Consider the following 18,522-nt stretch of genomic DNA (forward strand, 5'->3'; position numbering starts at 1 on the left):
GGTTCCAAGAAAACTAGTTTCCGGTGCTGTATTGCTGGCAACATGGATAGGGGCCAGACTCTGTGTGTGTCTGTGTATCAGGTAAATACAACCTATAGAGCCCATTTCTGCCCTCATTTACATGTGTACAATTTCTGTGACTTCAATAGGAGTTGCTCCCTTGTAAATGAGGGCAGAACTAGGCCATTAGTGTAAACAAGAATCAGTCCCCAAGGATGTTTTACACTGCCAGAACACCACAAAAAAGCCTTAGTATAAGGGAGAATCAGATTCTTAGTCTTTTCTTACACACATTAGCACACATATTGTACTTTTAAAATATTATGAAATTTATATTATTTGTTTGAGAGAATATAGCATCTTTGAAAGCTAGTAGGACAGACCTCCTGGTACTGTGATCCAAATTCTACCTTCATTTTCTCGCATGCTTCTCATCCCTGTAGGCATCTCCAAGAGAAGATGGCATTGCAAGGAGAAAGCATGCCTGTTTATTTACTTTATTACAATACTCAACTATTTGGACAGAGCAAAATTCCTGCACAGACTGACATGAGTTATTGAAAACAGCAGTACTTACCCTCATGAGGCCTGCATATTCCAAAGATGATCTCATCTTCTATGTGCTTCAGAATATCAAACTTCTCAACGTAAAAAACCAGCTCATGCTTCCCACTAATCTCTTCCAGCTGAGTTTTATTTGCATTAAACACCCCAATAGAGTAGATAACAACACCTTGATCACGTAGGTCTCTTGCTGGACTTTTCACTTCATCCTGCGCTTCCCCATCTGTTATCAGGATAAGAATCTTTTTGACAGTGGGACGCGCACCTTTGGGAGGCTTGAAATAATCAGCCACAAATGTCAATGCGCTTCCTGTTAGTGTATTTTCCCCTATAAGAGACATTCTATCAATAGCACTGAAAATGTCACTTTTTGAAGAGTATCGGTCAAGCTGGAACTCTTCCTTGTTTGTGCCACTGAACTGGACAGCCCCAACCTGCACTCGGTCTGCGCTGATGTCAGATTTGTTCACCAGTTCTCTCATAAAGTTTTTCATTTTCAAAAAGTTCTCTGGTCCTATGCTTCCAGAACTGTCCACTAGAAACATGATGTCAGCTGTCATTTCTTTGCAGGCTACAGAAGAAAACATTTATATTAGTATAACCCAGGCTGTACATTAAAAATAAGTAAATAGACTTAACTGGGGCAGGATGGTCTGGGATAGATGGGTGGGTGCTAAGATTTCTGGCTGTGCTGGGTAAATGGGGGAATAATGAGGTAGGTGAATGGATGGGTGGGTGCTGTCTGGAGAATAGCTGGGTCAGGGAGCCTAGGGCCAGTAATGGGCCCTCTCTCACATGCTGTTACTGCCCCCTCCTCCGGTTGCTGCCATGAATTAGAATCTACTATGGAGCAGCTAGAAGTGAGGCAGAGAGGTCACCCAAGTGTCACAGTAGCTTCCAGGAGAATCAACTGCAGAGCTGTCCCTGCAGCCTGACTGGGTGCATGAGGATCCGGATGGGCTGAGCACAGGTGTGACAGGGCTGCTGCTTGTGTGAGTGCCACCCGAGTTGCATGACACTGGACAGCACTGCTATAAGTTTAGTAGGGTTCCTAAGGAGAGGTTTGCTAAGTACATGCATTTACACACACAGGAGAGATATTGTTGTCTGAGACACTTCCATTTCCGAACAGAAAGAGATTCTGTGGTTCACAAATCAATAGAGGCACAAAAGATTCAGGTGTTTACAGCTGTGTATAAGCATATGGCACTAGCATTCTAATAATGTACTTGTTAGTCACAAACACCAACTTGACATAGCTCACTGCTAGAGAATTTAGCTTGCATTTGTATTCCTCTTACTCTTTGTGTGTGTGGTGGTGGTGGGGTTGAAGGCTATTGAGCATTACAGTCTTACAAAGACAATGATCTTAAATGCCATCTTGCCTGACTGCAGACTGATTGTAGGGTTAGTGCTCTGTGGGCACCTGAACAATTCACGACACAGGTATTTACACTGGGACAATAGCAACACAACATGACAAGTTGGAAAACACACTACTTGATGTAGGACTACCCTCTTCAGTTGAAAAGCCATCTTGTTTGTTACAAAGCTGAGGAAAAAAAGGAGGAAGGAAAAGGAGTGCTTTGATGCTGTGATTGAAACCAAATTAAAATACCCTTGCTTTTTTAAAGCATATGATGAACATACACATAATGGATTTAAGAAAGAAAGAAAACTGCATTATTTATAATTGGCTTGCAGACAGCCATCTCAGTTCAAAATGTGCCCAAAGTATATTTCTACATTTCAGTTATTCAGGCTGGACTAATATGCTTATGTTTTGAACTTGAAATTGCTTGTTATAGAAGAGGAGCGCTGTGTTCAATTAGCACTCTGAGTTCAAAGGGCAAAATCAAAATTTTCCTTACCTTCTCCAGAACAGATCCCTTGAACAATTTCATTTTTTATGTTTTTCAAAGAGTCAAACTCATGCACAAAGAAAGTCCTGCTCTCTGACCCTGAAATCTCATGTAGCTGTCCTTCATTTGCATCTTTTACACCAATGGCATAAATATTAACCTTCTCATTCCTCAGGCTCTCAGCAGGCTCCTTCACACTGTCATGTGACTCCCCATCCGTTAGGACAATGAGGTGACAAGGCACCCTGCCAGCTCTCTGCTCCCTTGCCTTTTTAAACAGTGGCTGCATGAAAGTCAAAGCTTCTCCAATATAGGTATTCCCATATATTTGCCTAATGTTGTCAATGGCAGTCTCTAAATCGTTTGTTTTGCTGTATTCATGAAGTTCAAACTCCAGTCTTTTGACATCTGAGTACTGCACAGCTCCAAAGCGAACTTTATTCGGCCCTATGTTAAACATCTTAACCACTTCCTTCAAAAATTTTTTGATGTCTCCGAAGTCATTAGGATGAATGCTTGTTGAGCCATCAATGAGCACATAAATATCAGCTTCCTCTGTGTCCATACATCCTACATGGAAAAAGAAATTGTATACAGCATTAGTGCGAGAACAAAATTTAAAGAGAGAAGCATTGAGAGAAGCACCAAAGCAGATAGACATGTAATTAGGGCCCAGAGTCAACCAGTATTTATACAATGACACAAACCCAGGTGGAGTTCCACAGCGGCAGAAAATCTGCCAGAGAGTGAGGTGATCATGGCGCAACGTGGCTGCAACCTCAATGTAAAGTAACAATGGCTTAGAAATGCTGGTTATTTATCTTATGATACCTGGAGTTCTTCAGGTTATGTGATCCCTATCTGTACGCCACTCGGTATGTGTGTATGCACTCCATGTGCCTAAGACCAGAAGATTTTTCAACAGCAGTGTCTCTTGGTCCACATCAGTGCCCATCATCTCCTTGTGCTCCAAGTCGAGGGCATAAGGGACCACATGGACTGACCACCTCTCCAGTTCATTTTCTACCATGAATAATCCAAGGAAGGGATCAGAAGCAGAGTGGAAGGAGGGTGGGTAGTGGAATACGGATCGGGACCACAAATCTTGAAGACCACCAGTTACTGTAAGGTAAGTAAGCAGAATTTCTTCTTCAAATGATGGTCCCTATGCGTATTCCATTCAAGGTGGCTCACAAGCAGTACTCAATGGTGCAGGGAACCCTGATGTGTTTGGCAGCGTGATCCTGCAATCTGAAAGGATACATCTGCTGACAAAACTCATTCTAGGGCATAATGCCTAGTAAAAGAATGCATAGAGCTCCATGTTGCCACTCTACAGATCTCCAGAAGGGGAACTCCATGAAGCAAAGCCACTGATGTAACCTGTACACCTTGTGTGGGAGGGGTCACCATCAACTCACAGCTTGATGCAACTTGAAATCCATTTAGAAAATCTCAAACGTATGAAAGGGGAAGCAAAGGAGACAACTAGATTAGGAGATTCCCTGAAGTGTTCTGTCGTCTGCAGGTAGAATGCTCAGGCTCAGACAATCCAGAATGGTGCTCCCTGTCTTTTCTGGTGGCATAATATTTGGGGCGGAAAATAGCTAGCTATATGACCTGATTTAAATGGTATTCAGAGGGAACATTTGGAATGAATATAGGGTGTAACCTCGAAGAAATCTTATCCTTATGGAAGACTGTGTAGGAGGGTCCACCTTAAGGGTCCCAAGTTCACCTACTCTTCTGGCCAACAACTGCAGAGACTGACTGCTTCTGTGCAAAGGAGAGTGGACCTCCCTATTCCTGTTTTTTGATATAGTGTACTGTAGTCATGTTAGATGTGACTTGACAATGTAGGATATGGATGAGTGGCAGGAATCTTTTTCAGCCTTCATGCACTGCCCAGAGTGTCAGGAGGTTGATGTTTAGCTTGGATTCTTCCTGGGTACAAGAGCCTGGAGCCTATCCAAGTGAGCTCCCTTGTCTATCCAAGTGAGCTCCCTAACCCCATTCAGAGGCATCTGTAATTATCTTCTTGGGTGATGAGGGGATGAAGGGAACCCCGCCAGGCACACAGCCTCTGTTTTTCAACCAGTGTGATGACAAAACTCTGGGGTTGGAGCTGTAAAAACTTGCTTGTCCAGGCTGTGTTTGCTTGGACTATAAAAAACTGTCCACAACCATGCCAGCAGACACCAGAAATGCAACCTAAACATTTATGCACATTAATGATGCTGTCTGAAAAAAAAAAGCTATTTACCTTAAAAAAAACAAAAAAACCCCACACCACACTTGCTAACCCAATGAAAATAAAATAATTTAGGCACCAGTCCCATACTGGGTTCTGTTAGCATGGACCCTCCTTTACACCTATGCAGAGTCCCACTGACACCAAGACATAAATTGCTCCACTAGGAGACCGTGATGCAGAATCTTTGCATGAATTCAATAAAACAACATGAACCAGTCAATATGTTAAGAAGATGGGTCTGAGCTACAGTTTGGATCCAGTTTCAGCTACAGAACTGCACTTCCTCAAAGGCTAAAGTTTGGAACTAGATCAAAAGTTCAGGGGGGTTTGGATCCAGTTTTTGGTTCAGGACCATCTCTACTTAAAAATCTTCCACCTAGAGAAAAGATAGAAATACAATTACTGGGAAAGGTTTACCTGTTTTAAGTAGTTCTTTTCTTTCAGTCTGGACATACAGCTTGTCCTGAATTTGATTCAAGAGTTTCTTTTGTAAAGTTCCGGCTTGTTCTGGCAGGTCAGAAAATGCCGTCAGCTTAGTAACATATTGCTGTTGAGGATATGATGCTATCTGGGTTAGCTGGGTGTCGTCAGCATTTTCAATGCCTATGGTGAATACAGTCACACCAGCTCTCCGAAGATCACGAGCTGCCTCACTTACGTTGTCTTCAGAGCGTCTGTGGGTGATCAGAATGGCTATTTGCTCTACTCCTTGGGCCTTTCTGCTTCCAAATTTTACACTGAAGACATTTTTCCTTGTAGCATTAATGGCAGCACCGGTGTTGGCCTTTCCTTCCCTCGGAGAAAAGCCCTTTATTTTCTGCAGAATAGCAGTTTTGTTTGTTTCTTTGCTCAATAAAGATAACAGGTGTGGCTCACTGCTATATGTCACTAGGCCAATCTTTGTACAGTTCTTCTTCACATCAAGAATGGAGACTGTATTTTGCAGGAAATTTTTAATATCTTCAGATTTTGGTTTTGAAACACCCTCATCTACTATGAACACAACATCAGCAACAGAATTACAAACTGCAGTGGGAAGAGAGGGGGAAAATGACACAATATTAATTGTCTACTTCTTGGCCAATCCATGGAACAGTCTTCTAAAATAGTTTCCCTCATCCAGATTTATCTAGAAACACAGGAATTGCCATACTGATCAAATTAGCAGTCTACCTAACTCCAGCATCCTGTCTCCAGCAGTGGTCAATACCAGCCACGTCAGAGGAAGCCCAAAGGAAAATGCCCATTAATTAGTTGTTTCAGGGCATGAACCAACAACAAGAGCTATTTTCTCTTGAAAATTACCAAATCTGCAAGAATAGTTACAGCTTCACTCCACCCACTCTCCATTCACTTTTGTGGAGTCCGGAGTTAGTCATGCAAAAAGTCATGAACAGATAGGCACTGGTTCTCAAAATGTCAGTGTTACATGCCTCTCTGTATACACAGGTACCTGGTCATGTACATGTCTGTTCTCTTCCTTATTTTAAAATATGCATGTCATTTAATATTTTGAAAATTTAGCCCAAAATGTTCAAGGTGTCTTTCTTTCTAACACTGAATTACTTCTTCCAACCAATATGATCACAATTTTTTCATAGCCTTGCATTCCTTACCTTCTTTCTCAGGAACACTCTCAATTATATCTGTTGGTATTATGCCATTAATATCTGTTTGAATAACATCCTCAATGATCTTGGTCATGTTTTGAGAAGACATACTGAGATCCCTCACTGTGCGAAATTTATAAGAAAATTGAGGTGTAGCCATTGACTGCAGTTCTTGAGGAGAAACATCATGAATCCCCATGGCTATGATTTTTACCCCATTGCTTTTCAAGATCTTGGCAGGCTCTACTACAGCATCCTCTGATGCCCCTGAAGTCAAGATTACCAAAATTTGTTCTTTGTCTCTTCCGCTAGCTGGTCCTTTGAAATAGGTTCTGTGAACTTTTCGAAGGGCATTGCCAGTTTTTACTGAACCACCCTTGAATACAACGTTCTTTTTGACATGGTTCAGCATTGGGTTCTTTGCTTTATAGGTGTCCAACAGAAATTCAGTGTGCAAATCATCACTGTACTGGGCAAGTGCAATACGGTATTGGTTAGGAGTTGCTGTTAGATGACTGATCATTTTGCTAATAAAAGCCTTCATAGAGGGGAACGCCTTTTTTCCCAGGCTATTAGAGCTGTCAACCAAAAGGACAATATCTGCAGATGTAGGGGCTGCAAAAAAACCCCAGAAAATTAAATGTTATTACATACTTCTTACCCTTTAACTCTACAATACTCAGATGATAAAAGCAACGCTTCACAGAAGAATTTATCCAGAGATATCCAGAAACATAATGTCCAAAAGCTGAAAAATATCCTTCTAAGCCCAAGAATTCTCTCTCTCTCTCTCTCTCTCTCTCTCATATTTTAAGCTTATTTTAATATCATGAAAGATTACAAAGATGGGAATTTACCATCTGTTTGGTACCTAGGACTTCCCAGGAGATGTAGCTATTCAGCAATTCTGCTTCCTTTTTGAGATTTAAATTTTTTTATTTTTTTTTGGTATTTCTACTGAATGGGATCTGACGAAGTGGGTATTCACCCACAAAAGCTTATGGTCCAATACATCTGTTAGTCTATAAGGTGCCACAGGACTCTTTGCCGCTTTTACATTATCTAGTGTTTCCAGTTAGAGAAATATCTCTAAGCGCTAACTGCTTTCACATCTGCCTGTAGTCACCACCCCATAGCCACAAACAATGCACTCTGGGTTATTTTTGCTAACATTCAGTTCAGCACATGGCACAGTGTAGTTCACCCTTAGTGTGGAGGACCCATGAAAAGTCCCCTGAACCACTTAGGCTCAGGAATTGCAAGGAATTGTGCACCGCAAAAAGAATCTCCATACTAACTCTACTGCAGAGGGCTGGGATGGAGGTGGCGCCCAAAATCCACATTTAGGCAGAACCTTATCCTTTGGCCCCAATTCCCAGTGCTAGTAACTAAGAAGGGCTGAGACAACTACTCCACCTCTTATGGAGGAGTCAAGGTATTGGGGTGAGAGAAGAGGAGCTGCAGCTTTACATGGTCACACCAGTTTGGATGGGGAAAATTTCACCTCTTCCTGTCATCCCCATACTCTTCACTGGCACAGTCATAGTTTACCTTAATACAGTAGATTTCAAGGATATGTCAGTGATCCAGACAGCCTTAAGTGACAAACAGAAGGGTTAAAATAAAGCACCCTTCCTCCTACTTTAACTTACACCACAGTAGATGACATCTGTCACATTCCTGAGAACGTATATTCTCTCCCATATGGAATCCTATGGCAACTGTGGACTAAGTGCACAACCCTCTTCAGAATCTCATTGTGTTGTATGCCACAAAGTGGCAAACGTTGCTTTTTCTTTTTGCCTTGATTCCTCTGTGCTTAGTTACGTGCCTGTCACAAGTGCTGATTGCCTCCAGCAAGTGGCTAATCATCCTTAACCTCCACTGAAGTCAATAGGAGTTGAAAGCCCTCAGTTTTTCTCAGAAGATCACCTTGCAGCATTGGGCCCCACTTTCCTCCTGAGCAACTTTCCTAAATTGTGCAACATGCCCACCCTATCAATCACATTGATCTGGCCCCCTCCACGGCCAAATTCTGCCCTAACTTACACTACATGCAATGCTACAATTTAGGTCTCGCTGTGCCTGCGATTTATACTAAGGACCCAGTTCTGCAGAACATTACATGTAGAATCCTAGTGACCCCAACAGAATCCATGTGAGTAGGGTGCAGGCCTGGATCCTCCTTTTGCACATGCTGAGTAATTAAATCCCAGGTACCCCCTTGAAAATAACTTAATTACATGTGTGGGCTTCATTTATACACTATCTGCATTTTCACCTCTGAATTTGGCCCTAATCTATATAAGTCTGTCAAGGTTTATGATAGCACTGATCAACCTAATATGTAAATCTAATGTCCATCTCCATTATCCAAACACAGTTTCAGTCTATTATACAAAGTCTCATAAGATATAGAGATCCTGACACAAGTGTCTCAGGCTTCACAATTGGGAAAATTGAGGACTAAATATTGTATTAAAAAAAATCACATAATACAACAGAATACAAAGGATACTGAAATACCAGGTGTCTGAGTTACTGAAGTTTGACTCCCAATAAGGAAGAGGAACAAAGTCAGCAACATCTTCATATTATGAATGAACGTTCCAAGCTTTAATTCTGGAAAAAATAAAATAAAAATCCCATATACCACAAAGACCCTGGAACATAACTGCATAATGCATTAGTATAAGGAAACTTATAGGGTTGGGAAAGATGTAGTCCAATCCCAATATGCTGTTATAAGAACCGAAAGCAATATAGATAAAGAAACAGGAAAACAGTAAAGGATACACTGTCTTCTTTATCCACGTGTAACACGGCGTGCACTCACCGCCACGGCACCTTCTGCTAGTTACCTCGGGAATTAGCTCATCTCAGTGTCGGTGCGCCTCCTCCTGTCGCTTTTTGTCTTATCATTATCAATTTCCACCACTGTAATTTAGGCACCGTGTCCCCTCCCTGCCCCTTCTCCTGGGTACTTTCCCTCAGCAGCGCCCACGCACATGGGGTCCTCCTCTCCCCAGGGAACCCCAGTCCCCTAAGCCCACCTCACCTCAATGACCCACTGCCCGTCTTCATCTAGCCCCTTCCCTCAGGGGCAAACTGAAGTCTGAACTGGCCACTCATCATCGGCCAGGGGGTTGGACCTGATGCCTCCCCACAGCCCTAATACAACCTCTGGCCCTGACATCAAGGCCTCTGCCTGAGGGTTTGCCAGGCTGGAGCTCCCCCAGCTCCTCCTCCTGCCCTTTCCCAGCACTGTGCTGTCCAAGGTACCTTTTTCTCTATCCAGCTGCCAGATCCATCTCTTTCCAAGGCTGCAGCCCTTTTATATCAGCCTTTTCCTGATTGGTTCCCAGCCCCAGCCCTCTCCAAGGGCCGGCTTTTAACCCTTTCTGAACCAGAGCGGGGTGACTGCCCTGCTACACCATAAAATCAGACATTAATTATTGTAATCTCAGCTGTGTGGCGCTGATGCCTCCAACCTTCCCGCTTCATAGCTATTTAAAATGTTTCCAAGGTGATTTTAATGACATTATTTCCCCTTTGTACCTCTCCACTGGCTTCCCCTTCTCCACTGAAGCAGCGGCACCTTACCTTTCAAATCTAGTTTCTTATTATGGCCCTGACCCTCACCTTCGCTCTGCCAGTGATACCCTTGAGCATCCATTTATCTGCCTGTCACAGAAGCACCTTCCTGCTTTTTCCCATGCCACCCCACATGCTGGGGAAGAACCTTCTGACAACATTCACAAGCCATCACCTTATTCTCACTGAGATTCCTCCTTGAAACCTACTTTTAAAAGATACAAGCCTACAAACCGTTGCCACCTGGGACTGATTAGGCTGGCAGCCAGCTGTTACTGAGACCATGCTGAGTTATGCAAATGTGCCTGGCTTAGGGTTGCTAGGCAACTAGTTTTCGACTAGAACACCCAATCGAAAGGGGACCCTGGCAGCTTTGGTGGGCGTAATAGTCTGGTCGGTGGTGCTGCAGGACTAAGGCAGGCTCCTTGCCTGCCCTGCTCCACGCAGCTCCTGAAAGTGGCCAGCATGTCCCCGTGGCCGCTCTGCTCAGGGGCAATCAGGGAAGTTCCGCTCGCTGCCCCCACCTCGAGCGTCAACTCCGCAGCTCCCATTGCCCCTGGCTCTACTGTTAGTTTTTCCTTCTCTCACTGCCCCTCCCATTTGTCAGTTTATTCTCCTGTCCCGTACTTTCTAACTGCTAGATTGCAACCTGTCTGGGGGAGGGACAGTGCACAGTACAATGGGGCCTTAACCCTTGAGAAGGGTCATTAGGAAATACTGCAGTGTTCTTCAATCGGTGGCATGCCTGGGCCCAGGTCTAGCCCATGAGGGCCTTCCATCTGGCCCACTGGGCATCAGCTGTTCCATCCTGCTCCCTGCTGGTAGCTCTACTGTAGGGACGCCCCGATTACCTGGCTCCAGCTCTGCCCTGGACAGCGGGCTCCCAGCAGCTCCAGCCACTGCCCAGTCCAGCTGCAGCATCCCCCTGCTGACCTGCCTCCAAGTGCCCTGCCCGGGCCCAGCACCTGCTGGTTTGGAAGACACTCTGCAGCCTGAGAGGGAAAGGGGCCGCCTGGCAGGGGAATGCAAAGGCCAGAGCTGCTGGAAGTCCAGGGCGCACTTAAGCCAGGTCGTGGAGCTGCCCTTAGAGCAGAGCCACCAGTGGGGAGCAGGAAGGAACAGTTGGTGCCTCGTGGGCCAAACAGAAGTCCCTCATTCATGGCTCTGGCCCCTTTCCCTCCCCAGCTCCAGAGCATCCTCTGAGTCGGCAAGTGCCAGGCCCTGGCGGGGGACACCGGGGGCACTCAGAGATGGCTCAGCATAGGCACACTGAAGCCAGGGCTGAGCAGGGAAGCACAGGATTCGGAGCGCCCAGGACCACAGGGTAGACCCAGAGACAGAGTCAGCGATGAGTCATGGGGCCAACCTTACAGCAGAGCCCCCCAGCTGGGAGCAGGAGCTGAGCACAGGCAGAAGGAGGCAGGGACAAGACAGGCTCTTGGGGGGAATCATATCCTGTTTCCCTGGGCCTCTACTGCCCCCATCTTCCTCCCAGCTCCCCACACTCAAGGAGTACTAAGTAGGCTCCTGTCTCCTGCAACTACTCCCTGTCTCTCTCCCCCACACCCTCGGAAACTGAAAATCCTAATTACCCCAATGAGCATGGGGCAACACACCACTGATTCAGATCATCAGGATTTTTAGTTATTTGGGTGAGTAACAAACACTTCCACTTCAGCTGTGTACAGAACTTCGACTCTCAATGCAGTCTGTCATCATGGACAGTGACTGCATGAAATTTCACTGTGAAACTACAGCTAAAAATATCATTTCCCTTAATCCCAATGCCCAAAGGTATCAGACATTCCCCCAAGTCATTTGGATAAATGAACTTCACGTGTATTTCATTTAGAATCTTTTTCATTTACATTTAAACACACTGGAGCTAGGCTGTGTGGATACATTTCAATTTAAAGGGGTACACTTTCAATCAGGCGCTTAATCAGGTGCCTATGCAACATAAAGCATAAGAACATAAGAACAGCCCTATTGGGTTAGACCAAAGGTCCATCTTGCCCAGCATCCTGTCTTCTGACAGTGGCCAGTGCCAGGTGCCCCAGAGGGAATGAACAGAACAGGTAATCTTCAAGTGATCCATCCCCTGTTGCTCATTCCCAGCTTCTGGCAAACAAAGGTTAGGGACACCATTCCTGCTCATCCTGGCTAATAGCCATTGATGGACCTATCCTCCATGAATTTATCTAGTTCTTTTTTGAACCCTGTTATGGTCTTGGCCTTCACAACATCCTCTGGCAAGGACTTCCACAGGTTGACTGTGCGTTGTGTGAAGAAATACTTCCTTTTATTTGTTTTAAATCTGCTGCCTATTAATTTCATTTGGTGATCCCAAAGTGATTAGTTCTTGTGTTATGAGACGTAGTAAACAACTCTTCCTTATCTACTTTCTCTACACCAGTCATGGTTTTATAGGCCTCCGTCATATCTCCCCTTTCGAAGCTGAAAAGTCCCAGTCTTATTAATCTCTCCTCATACGGAATCAGTAATTGCTGTGCTTTTACTAGAGAGCAAACCCTGAAGAGCCCTTTGGCCCTGGAGAGAACCTATTGGCCTGCCAAGATTTAGATATTGCCTTACAATGTAATTGCATACCATTATACTACTAAAGATCACTACAAATAATAATGACTATTATTGCACATGAGGCTCTCTGCAATGATGAAAGGCAGCTTAAATGCTACCACTGTCCCTTCCAACTACATATTTCTCTGCATTTCAGGTTTAATATAAAGAAACTCCTAAGAGTTCATGTTTTACAGGTGTTTTCCTGTGTCCCTTCTGTATAGCTATTTAAACATAATATTTAAACAAATAAAAAACAGCTAAATGAGAATAGGGATTTATAGTGGTAGCTGTACAATGAAATGGCTCTCTGCATTCCATTGTGACACAAGACCTAGATGTACTTTGCTGAGGGATGTTAGGCCCAAGAGCCCTGAGAGCCTCTTATGCTTTTTACAGACGCTCAATAAACCCGTCTGTTTTACACTGGCTGAGTCACTGCAGTCTAGAGATCAGGGTTCCGTTATTCCCTCTGGATGTGGAGGCCCCAGGCTGACCGCTCAGAGAGGTGCAGTTCCAGGAGGCGGTGGAGCGTACAGCTTAAGCCCCGAGAGAGTGGACTCCTGAGAAGGACTGTCACAATGAAGGGGGTTCCTCCCAGGGACCGTTCGGAGCAAAGAAAGAGCATGAGTCCTGTGAGTCTGTAAAAACTTGTTGCTAAGTTACTTGTCTATGGAAGTACTAACTTCTGTGTCATGATATTTACTTATAGGTTATGTGATAGACACAGGCCAGTTGGGTACAGCAGAGTAGCCTTATTGGGATCTGGAAAGAGGGCGGGCTTTGCCCGCCCACTGCTAAAGGATCCCCCCACCAGCCTAAGAGGGGTCCACAGGATCTGGAAACCAAATAATTACGGGGGACAACTAATGAAATAGCAGGTACAGGAGTGCGGTTAAAGGGTCAAACAAAGGGAACCAGATGGGGACACCGAGCAGAGAACCCCGGACAGTGCCTACTGCTCCTCAAAGGCATCAAGGGAGTCAGTGGACGCCACCCGGAGGAACTCTGCCCGGATATGTGAATGGACGGAGGGTCGGAAATAGGCCCCACAGTCAGGGGAGACTCCATCGGCCAACCTCCTCACCCTGGTTTTATAGATGGACACTTTAGCCAGGGTCAGGAGGAGGTTGACCAGGCGGTCCCGTGACTTAGAGGGGCACGGATAGGGAGTGCATAGATAAGGAGGTGAGGGGAAAAATGCAACCAGAATCTTAACAAAATATTTGTGAGGAGCCAGAATAGGGGCTGCAGCCTGGCGCACTCTAAGTATATGTGCGCCAGGATTTTCCTCATGCTGCAAAAGGGGCAGGTGTCTGGATAGGGGTGAACTGTGCAAACGCCCATGCTCATGGCCCTGTGAAGGAGCCGCCAACTGATATCCCCGGCAGGCCTCGGGACCAGGGTGGAATATAGGCTGGCCCACCAGGGTTCCTCACCCTCTAGAGGTGGCAGGAGGTCCCGCCACTTCGTGTCAGGGCGGGACGCGAGGGTGAGATGTGAAGGGTGTGGAGCACGAGCGTGTATAGATGTTTCCTTGGCACAGTCTGGAAACAGACCGACTGCAAATCATGCCGCCGGCTCACGGTGAAGGGACAGGGGGTGGGGGGGCGGAGTTGGTTGGCTCTATGGGGTAGGGGCACGATGAAAAGTTCCGGAGGGTCTGGGGTGGAGGGCGTGCCCTCTCCTAGGACCCAGTTGAGGTAAACCCGAGCAGCGGGCGGCAAAGCAGCCCTCACCTCCTGAAGTACGCGCCGGGGAGTACAAGGCCTGTAGAGCCCCATGAGCTGAGCGAGCATCAGGGGATCCAGCCAGTCTCCCCGGTCATAGTCCAGGAGGTCTCTGACCCTGGTGACTTCTGCCAGGATCAACCTCTGGCACACCGAGGGGGACTCCGCCACCTGCACACAGAGCTGGGGGTTGTGTAGCAGGGGCTCCGCGAGGAGATCTGCCCCCACGGTGGCCACCATGGACCTGGTCGCTGAGAACAGTTTCCATGTCCGGCGGAGTTCCTGGTAGAAGACCGGCAGCTGGGAGGTGTGTTGCGGAAGACCTCTCGGATGGAGATAAAGGAGCTGCAAGTCATATCGGAGCCCTTGGAAGCGGCGGAGGAAGGCATGCACCAGTATGCTCCATGCCGGACTACCTGCACCATAAAGGAGCCTCTGCAGTGCCTGGAGGCGGAAGACATGGACCTGAGTGTGGAGACACTTCAGGCCCTGCCCTCCCTCCTCCAGGGGTAGATGGAGAACACCTGCAGAGACCCAGTGCAGTCCTGGGCAGAAGAACTCCAGAATGGATATCCAGAGGTTGGCCAGGAAACCTAGGGCCAGGACCAGGGTGTTGAACTGGTACCAAAGTATGGACATGACTAGTTGATTAAGCAACAGTGCTCTCCCTCAAAGGGAGAAGCACTGGAGTAGTCCTGTCCATTTCTGGAGCTGCTCTATCACCCTGCCCTCTAAACCATGCCAGTTCTCCAGCGGAGAGGAATGCGTGGCAGAAAGGTAGACGCTAAGGTAGAGCAGCGGACCCTCGCTCAACCGGATGGCCTGAAGCGCGGGTGGGAGGGAGCTCGCCTGCCACCAGTCCCCTACCACCAGGCCAGAGTGCTTGACCCAGTTGACCCGGGCGGAAGAGGCTGCCGAATAGATGGCCTGGCAAGCCTCCAACCGCGCCAAGTCACCCAGGTACTGGACCACGAGGAGCACATCGAGGGGTGCCCCTGGTGGCTCGGGTCCTGGCCGCGTGGCACTGGCCATCGCCTCAGCAGGCTCGGTGGCTGTCAGCAGGGTGCCATCTGCAGCCGGGTTGGTGGAAGAGTCCAGGGGCTCCTCAGAGGTGGGAGCAGAAGCAATGGTTAATGGGAGGGAGCATGCCCAGCGGTAACCCTGCCGCACCCTCCTCCACAGGCCCCACGAGATTGCATGCAGCGGAGGCAGGGCTCTCCTGCTCATCTAGGCATAGTGTGGGAGGTGCCCCTTGGGCCAAGTGGGACCAGTGGCGGACTGGGAAGGAGGAGGGCTGGCTTCGGGCGCTGGGCAGCCAGGGGCACCGGCGAGGACGGGGCCGGCGCCCTGCCGGGGCTCAGGGGTCCCGGATGCCCCTCCTTGCTGGGCCAAGGGGCAGTCCCTCCGGATGTGCCCCATCGCCCGGCAGAGGTAGCACCGGGCCTCCCCTGTAGAATAATGCACCTGGTAACGGGCCCCCTGATAGGGGACCAGGAATGACCCCTTGAGCGCCTCCCCGTCACGCGCTGCCGGTGGCAGTTGAAGCTGCACCTGGCAGCAGAACAAGAGGACGTGACAGTGGGCAGGGTCTTGTCAGCCCTCTCCCGTTGGGCCGCAAACGGAAATGGGCTTCCCTAGGATAGAGAGGGCGGGTAACAGGGTGGCATTGGGAAGGAAGGGAGGGACGGAGGTCAGGACCAGATGGACGCCCAGGTCCTGTAGTGGCTCTACGGGGACGAACACCCCCCCCCACCATCAGGCCCTTCTCCACCACCTCCTGGGTGGTGGTCTCCGATGCCAAAAAGAAGACAACCTTTCTGTACATTTTGGAGGTCACCACAATGGCCATGGGCCCCTCCACCCTTGACAACGCCCACACATAGGTCTCTACATGGGGCGAGGCAGGCACCAGACGCCGTGCTTCCTGGTCAAGGTCGGGAAGGGGCCCTGGCCACTATAGATGGTAGCAGAGGCAGTGGGTGGGAGAGATGATGTAGCGGCAGGTTGGGGGGCTGCCGCCACCTGGGCGTACGCCCTGGGGGCCGGGGGAGGGGAACCCACAGAGCTGGTGGAGGGAACAGCAGGGAGGGATGCCGTGGCCGATGGCGGGGCCGCAGCAGTGGGGGCAGCTCCTACCATGGAGGGCTTGGCCTTTTTTGCAGGGCCCTTACCCTTCTTTTTACCCTGACCCTTCCCACTGGCTGGGGGGGCTTCCCCAGAGTCGAAAGGGGTGAGGGACGTGGCAGTAGCGGAGGTCACCCCATTGTCCACTGCTGCCAGTGCCCCAGTGGGGGCAGTAGCAGGTGGTTCGGCTGTGGCAGTGGAGGTAGAAGTTGCAGGGGGGCAACGGGGTTTTCTGGAGGAGCCCCACCCGCCTCGTCCCCTGCCATCATGAGCAGGGAGGGAAGGGGAGACTCCAGAAAAAAGAGGGGAAAGGGGAAGCAGGTCAGCCAATCCTCCCTGCTAGGCTGCAGGCCAGGGTGGAGGACGTCAAAAGGGGTGGGCTGGACGGGGTGGCAAATCAGGGGCTAGGGGTCAATCACCAACAGAGGGTGGGATTCTGGCTCCTCTAGCTGCACTAGGGGAGGGGGGAATACAACAGCATTGGGGGGTGTAGTGCAGGGGGTTCAAACTAAAATGGGGAGGGGCACAAGCGCATGGGAGGGGGCACGGGCACACAGAGCGAGGGGCTAAACAGGCTGGAGGTAGGACAGGGAAACCAAAGAGCTAGCTTCAGAGGCTGGGGCGGGCCAAACAAACAAAGGCTACAGAGGGAAACAGGCAGGGCAGGCAAACAACCTGAAGCTAGTAAGGGGGGCTGGGGCAAAGGGGAGGGGCAAAGGCTGCAAGGGGCAAATGGGGCAGGTAGCAAGGGGCAAAGCTGTGGGGTGGGCAATCCAAGGGGGGACACGTGCACCCATGTGGGCTTGCACAAAGTCAGTGTGGGCTGGCTGCTGCTTCAGGCCCAAACGGTGGAAGCAGGGCGTGGCAAGCCAAGCAAGCAGCTGAGTCCAGAGATAGGAGCTGAGGCAGATGGTAAACAGCCAGTGGGAGTGGTGGAGGGGGTAACGGTGGTGAGGCGGGGAGGGTTGGGGGTGGGGACACACAGACGGATCAGGGGAAAGGCTCCACACCACACCCCTTGTGTCCCTACAAACACAGTCAAAACCCCCACCACAAGAGTACAGTTCAGAAGTTATTCAGTCTGAAAGACCCCCTCCACAGTGGTCTGCAAAGTCTCTAGGTGCTCTCCCACTGGTAGATGGTCCTCTTCTCCTCCTCCTTGGGGCTCCAGCAGCTCCAAGCAGCAAGCTCCGCAGCGCCAGCAATTCCAGGTGGTGGTCCAGGCAGGCAGACAGAAAGGACCCCTCACAGGTGGTGGTGGTCGTGTCCACAGCAGTAGCAACAGCTGTGGCAGGGTCACTCACTCTCCCGCTCTGGGGAGCGGGCCAGCAGCCATCCCCCCCAAGGGGCTGTAGTTGGAGTAGAAGCAGCTCCCAAGGGTATGTGTGTGTCGGGGGGGGAAGTCCAGCCGCTAGCCAGCAACCAGGTAGGAGAGAAGGGGGGTGGGGGGTGGGCGGTGTCCGGTCCAGCCCGGCCCAGCCAGGGGAGCAGGTGGAGAAGTGGCGGCAGCGGCAGCAAGAGCCCAAGGTTGAGTAGGAGTCTCCTCCTCTCTTCAGGCCAGTCGGGTTCAGCAGAGGAACAGAAAGCAGGTCTACTGGCTACTGGATGAATATGTTTCTGTTCCCTGACTGACCAGGGCAGGGGCTGCTCCAGGCTAATAAAAACACCTGATTCCAATTAACCTGCAAAGAGTCAGGTGAGGCCATTAAGCTAATGTGACCACCTGACTCTAATTAAGGCCCCTCTGATACTATAAAAGGGCTCACTCCAGTCAGGCAGAGGAGAGCAAGTGTGGCTGAAGGGCTGGTTAATGAAGACACCCTCAAGCCCTTAGTAAGGGAGCTCTAAGATAAGGGAGAAGTGGCCAAGGGAAATGTAGCAACTCTGGCAGTGAAGGATTGGTTGCTAACAGCTACTATCATTAGGGTCCCTGGGCCAGAGCCTGGAGTAGAGGGTGGGCCTGGGTTCCCCCCACGACCTGCCACTACAGAAACATCTCCTGGGAGGGGAAAACAGGCCCCTATCAGGACAGGAGGCTAAACTGTTTTGGTATAAGGCTGTAGGAGCAACAGAGACTGTGGGAATTCTCTCACCAACCTCCTTGCTGGCTTATGATGAAAAGGGCTCAATAAACTGTATCCCTGTCCCTAGAGAGAGAAGGGCTACGTGGAGGGTTGCAGTAAGTCTCTGAAACTAGCATAAAC

General features: G+C 48.9%; 1 protein-coding gene across 1 annotated transcript in view; it reads right to left on the reverse strand.

Moving 5' to 3' along the window:
• The window catches only part of COL6A6 (collagen type VI alpha 6 chain), a 103,696-nt gene that overhangs the window by 76,677 nt on the left and 8,497 nt on the right, over positions 1-18,522 (reverse strand). Inside the window, 5 exon segments of the mRNA XM_084619391.1 lie at positions 578-1,135; positions 2,436-2,996; positions 5,098-5,706; positions 6,297-6,905; positions 8,817-8,912. Coding sequence (XP_084475517.1) covers positions 578-1,135; positions 2,436-2,996; positions 5,098-5,706; positions 6,297-6,905; positions 8,817-8,883 — 2,404 coding nt within the window. The 5' untranslated portion in view covers positions 8,884-8,912.

This window comes from Lepidochelys olivacea, assembly GCF_965140295.1.
Source record: "Lepidochelys olivacea isolate rLepOli2 genome assembly, chromosome: 2".
In the NCBI taxonomy this organism is placed as follows: Eukaryota; Metazoa; Chordata; order Testudines; family Cheloniidae; genus Lepidochelys; species Lepidochelys olivacea.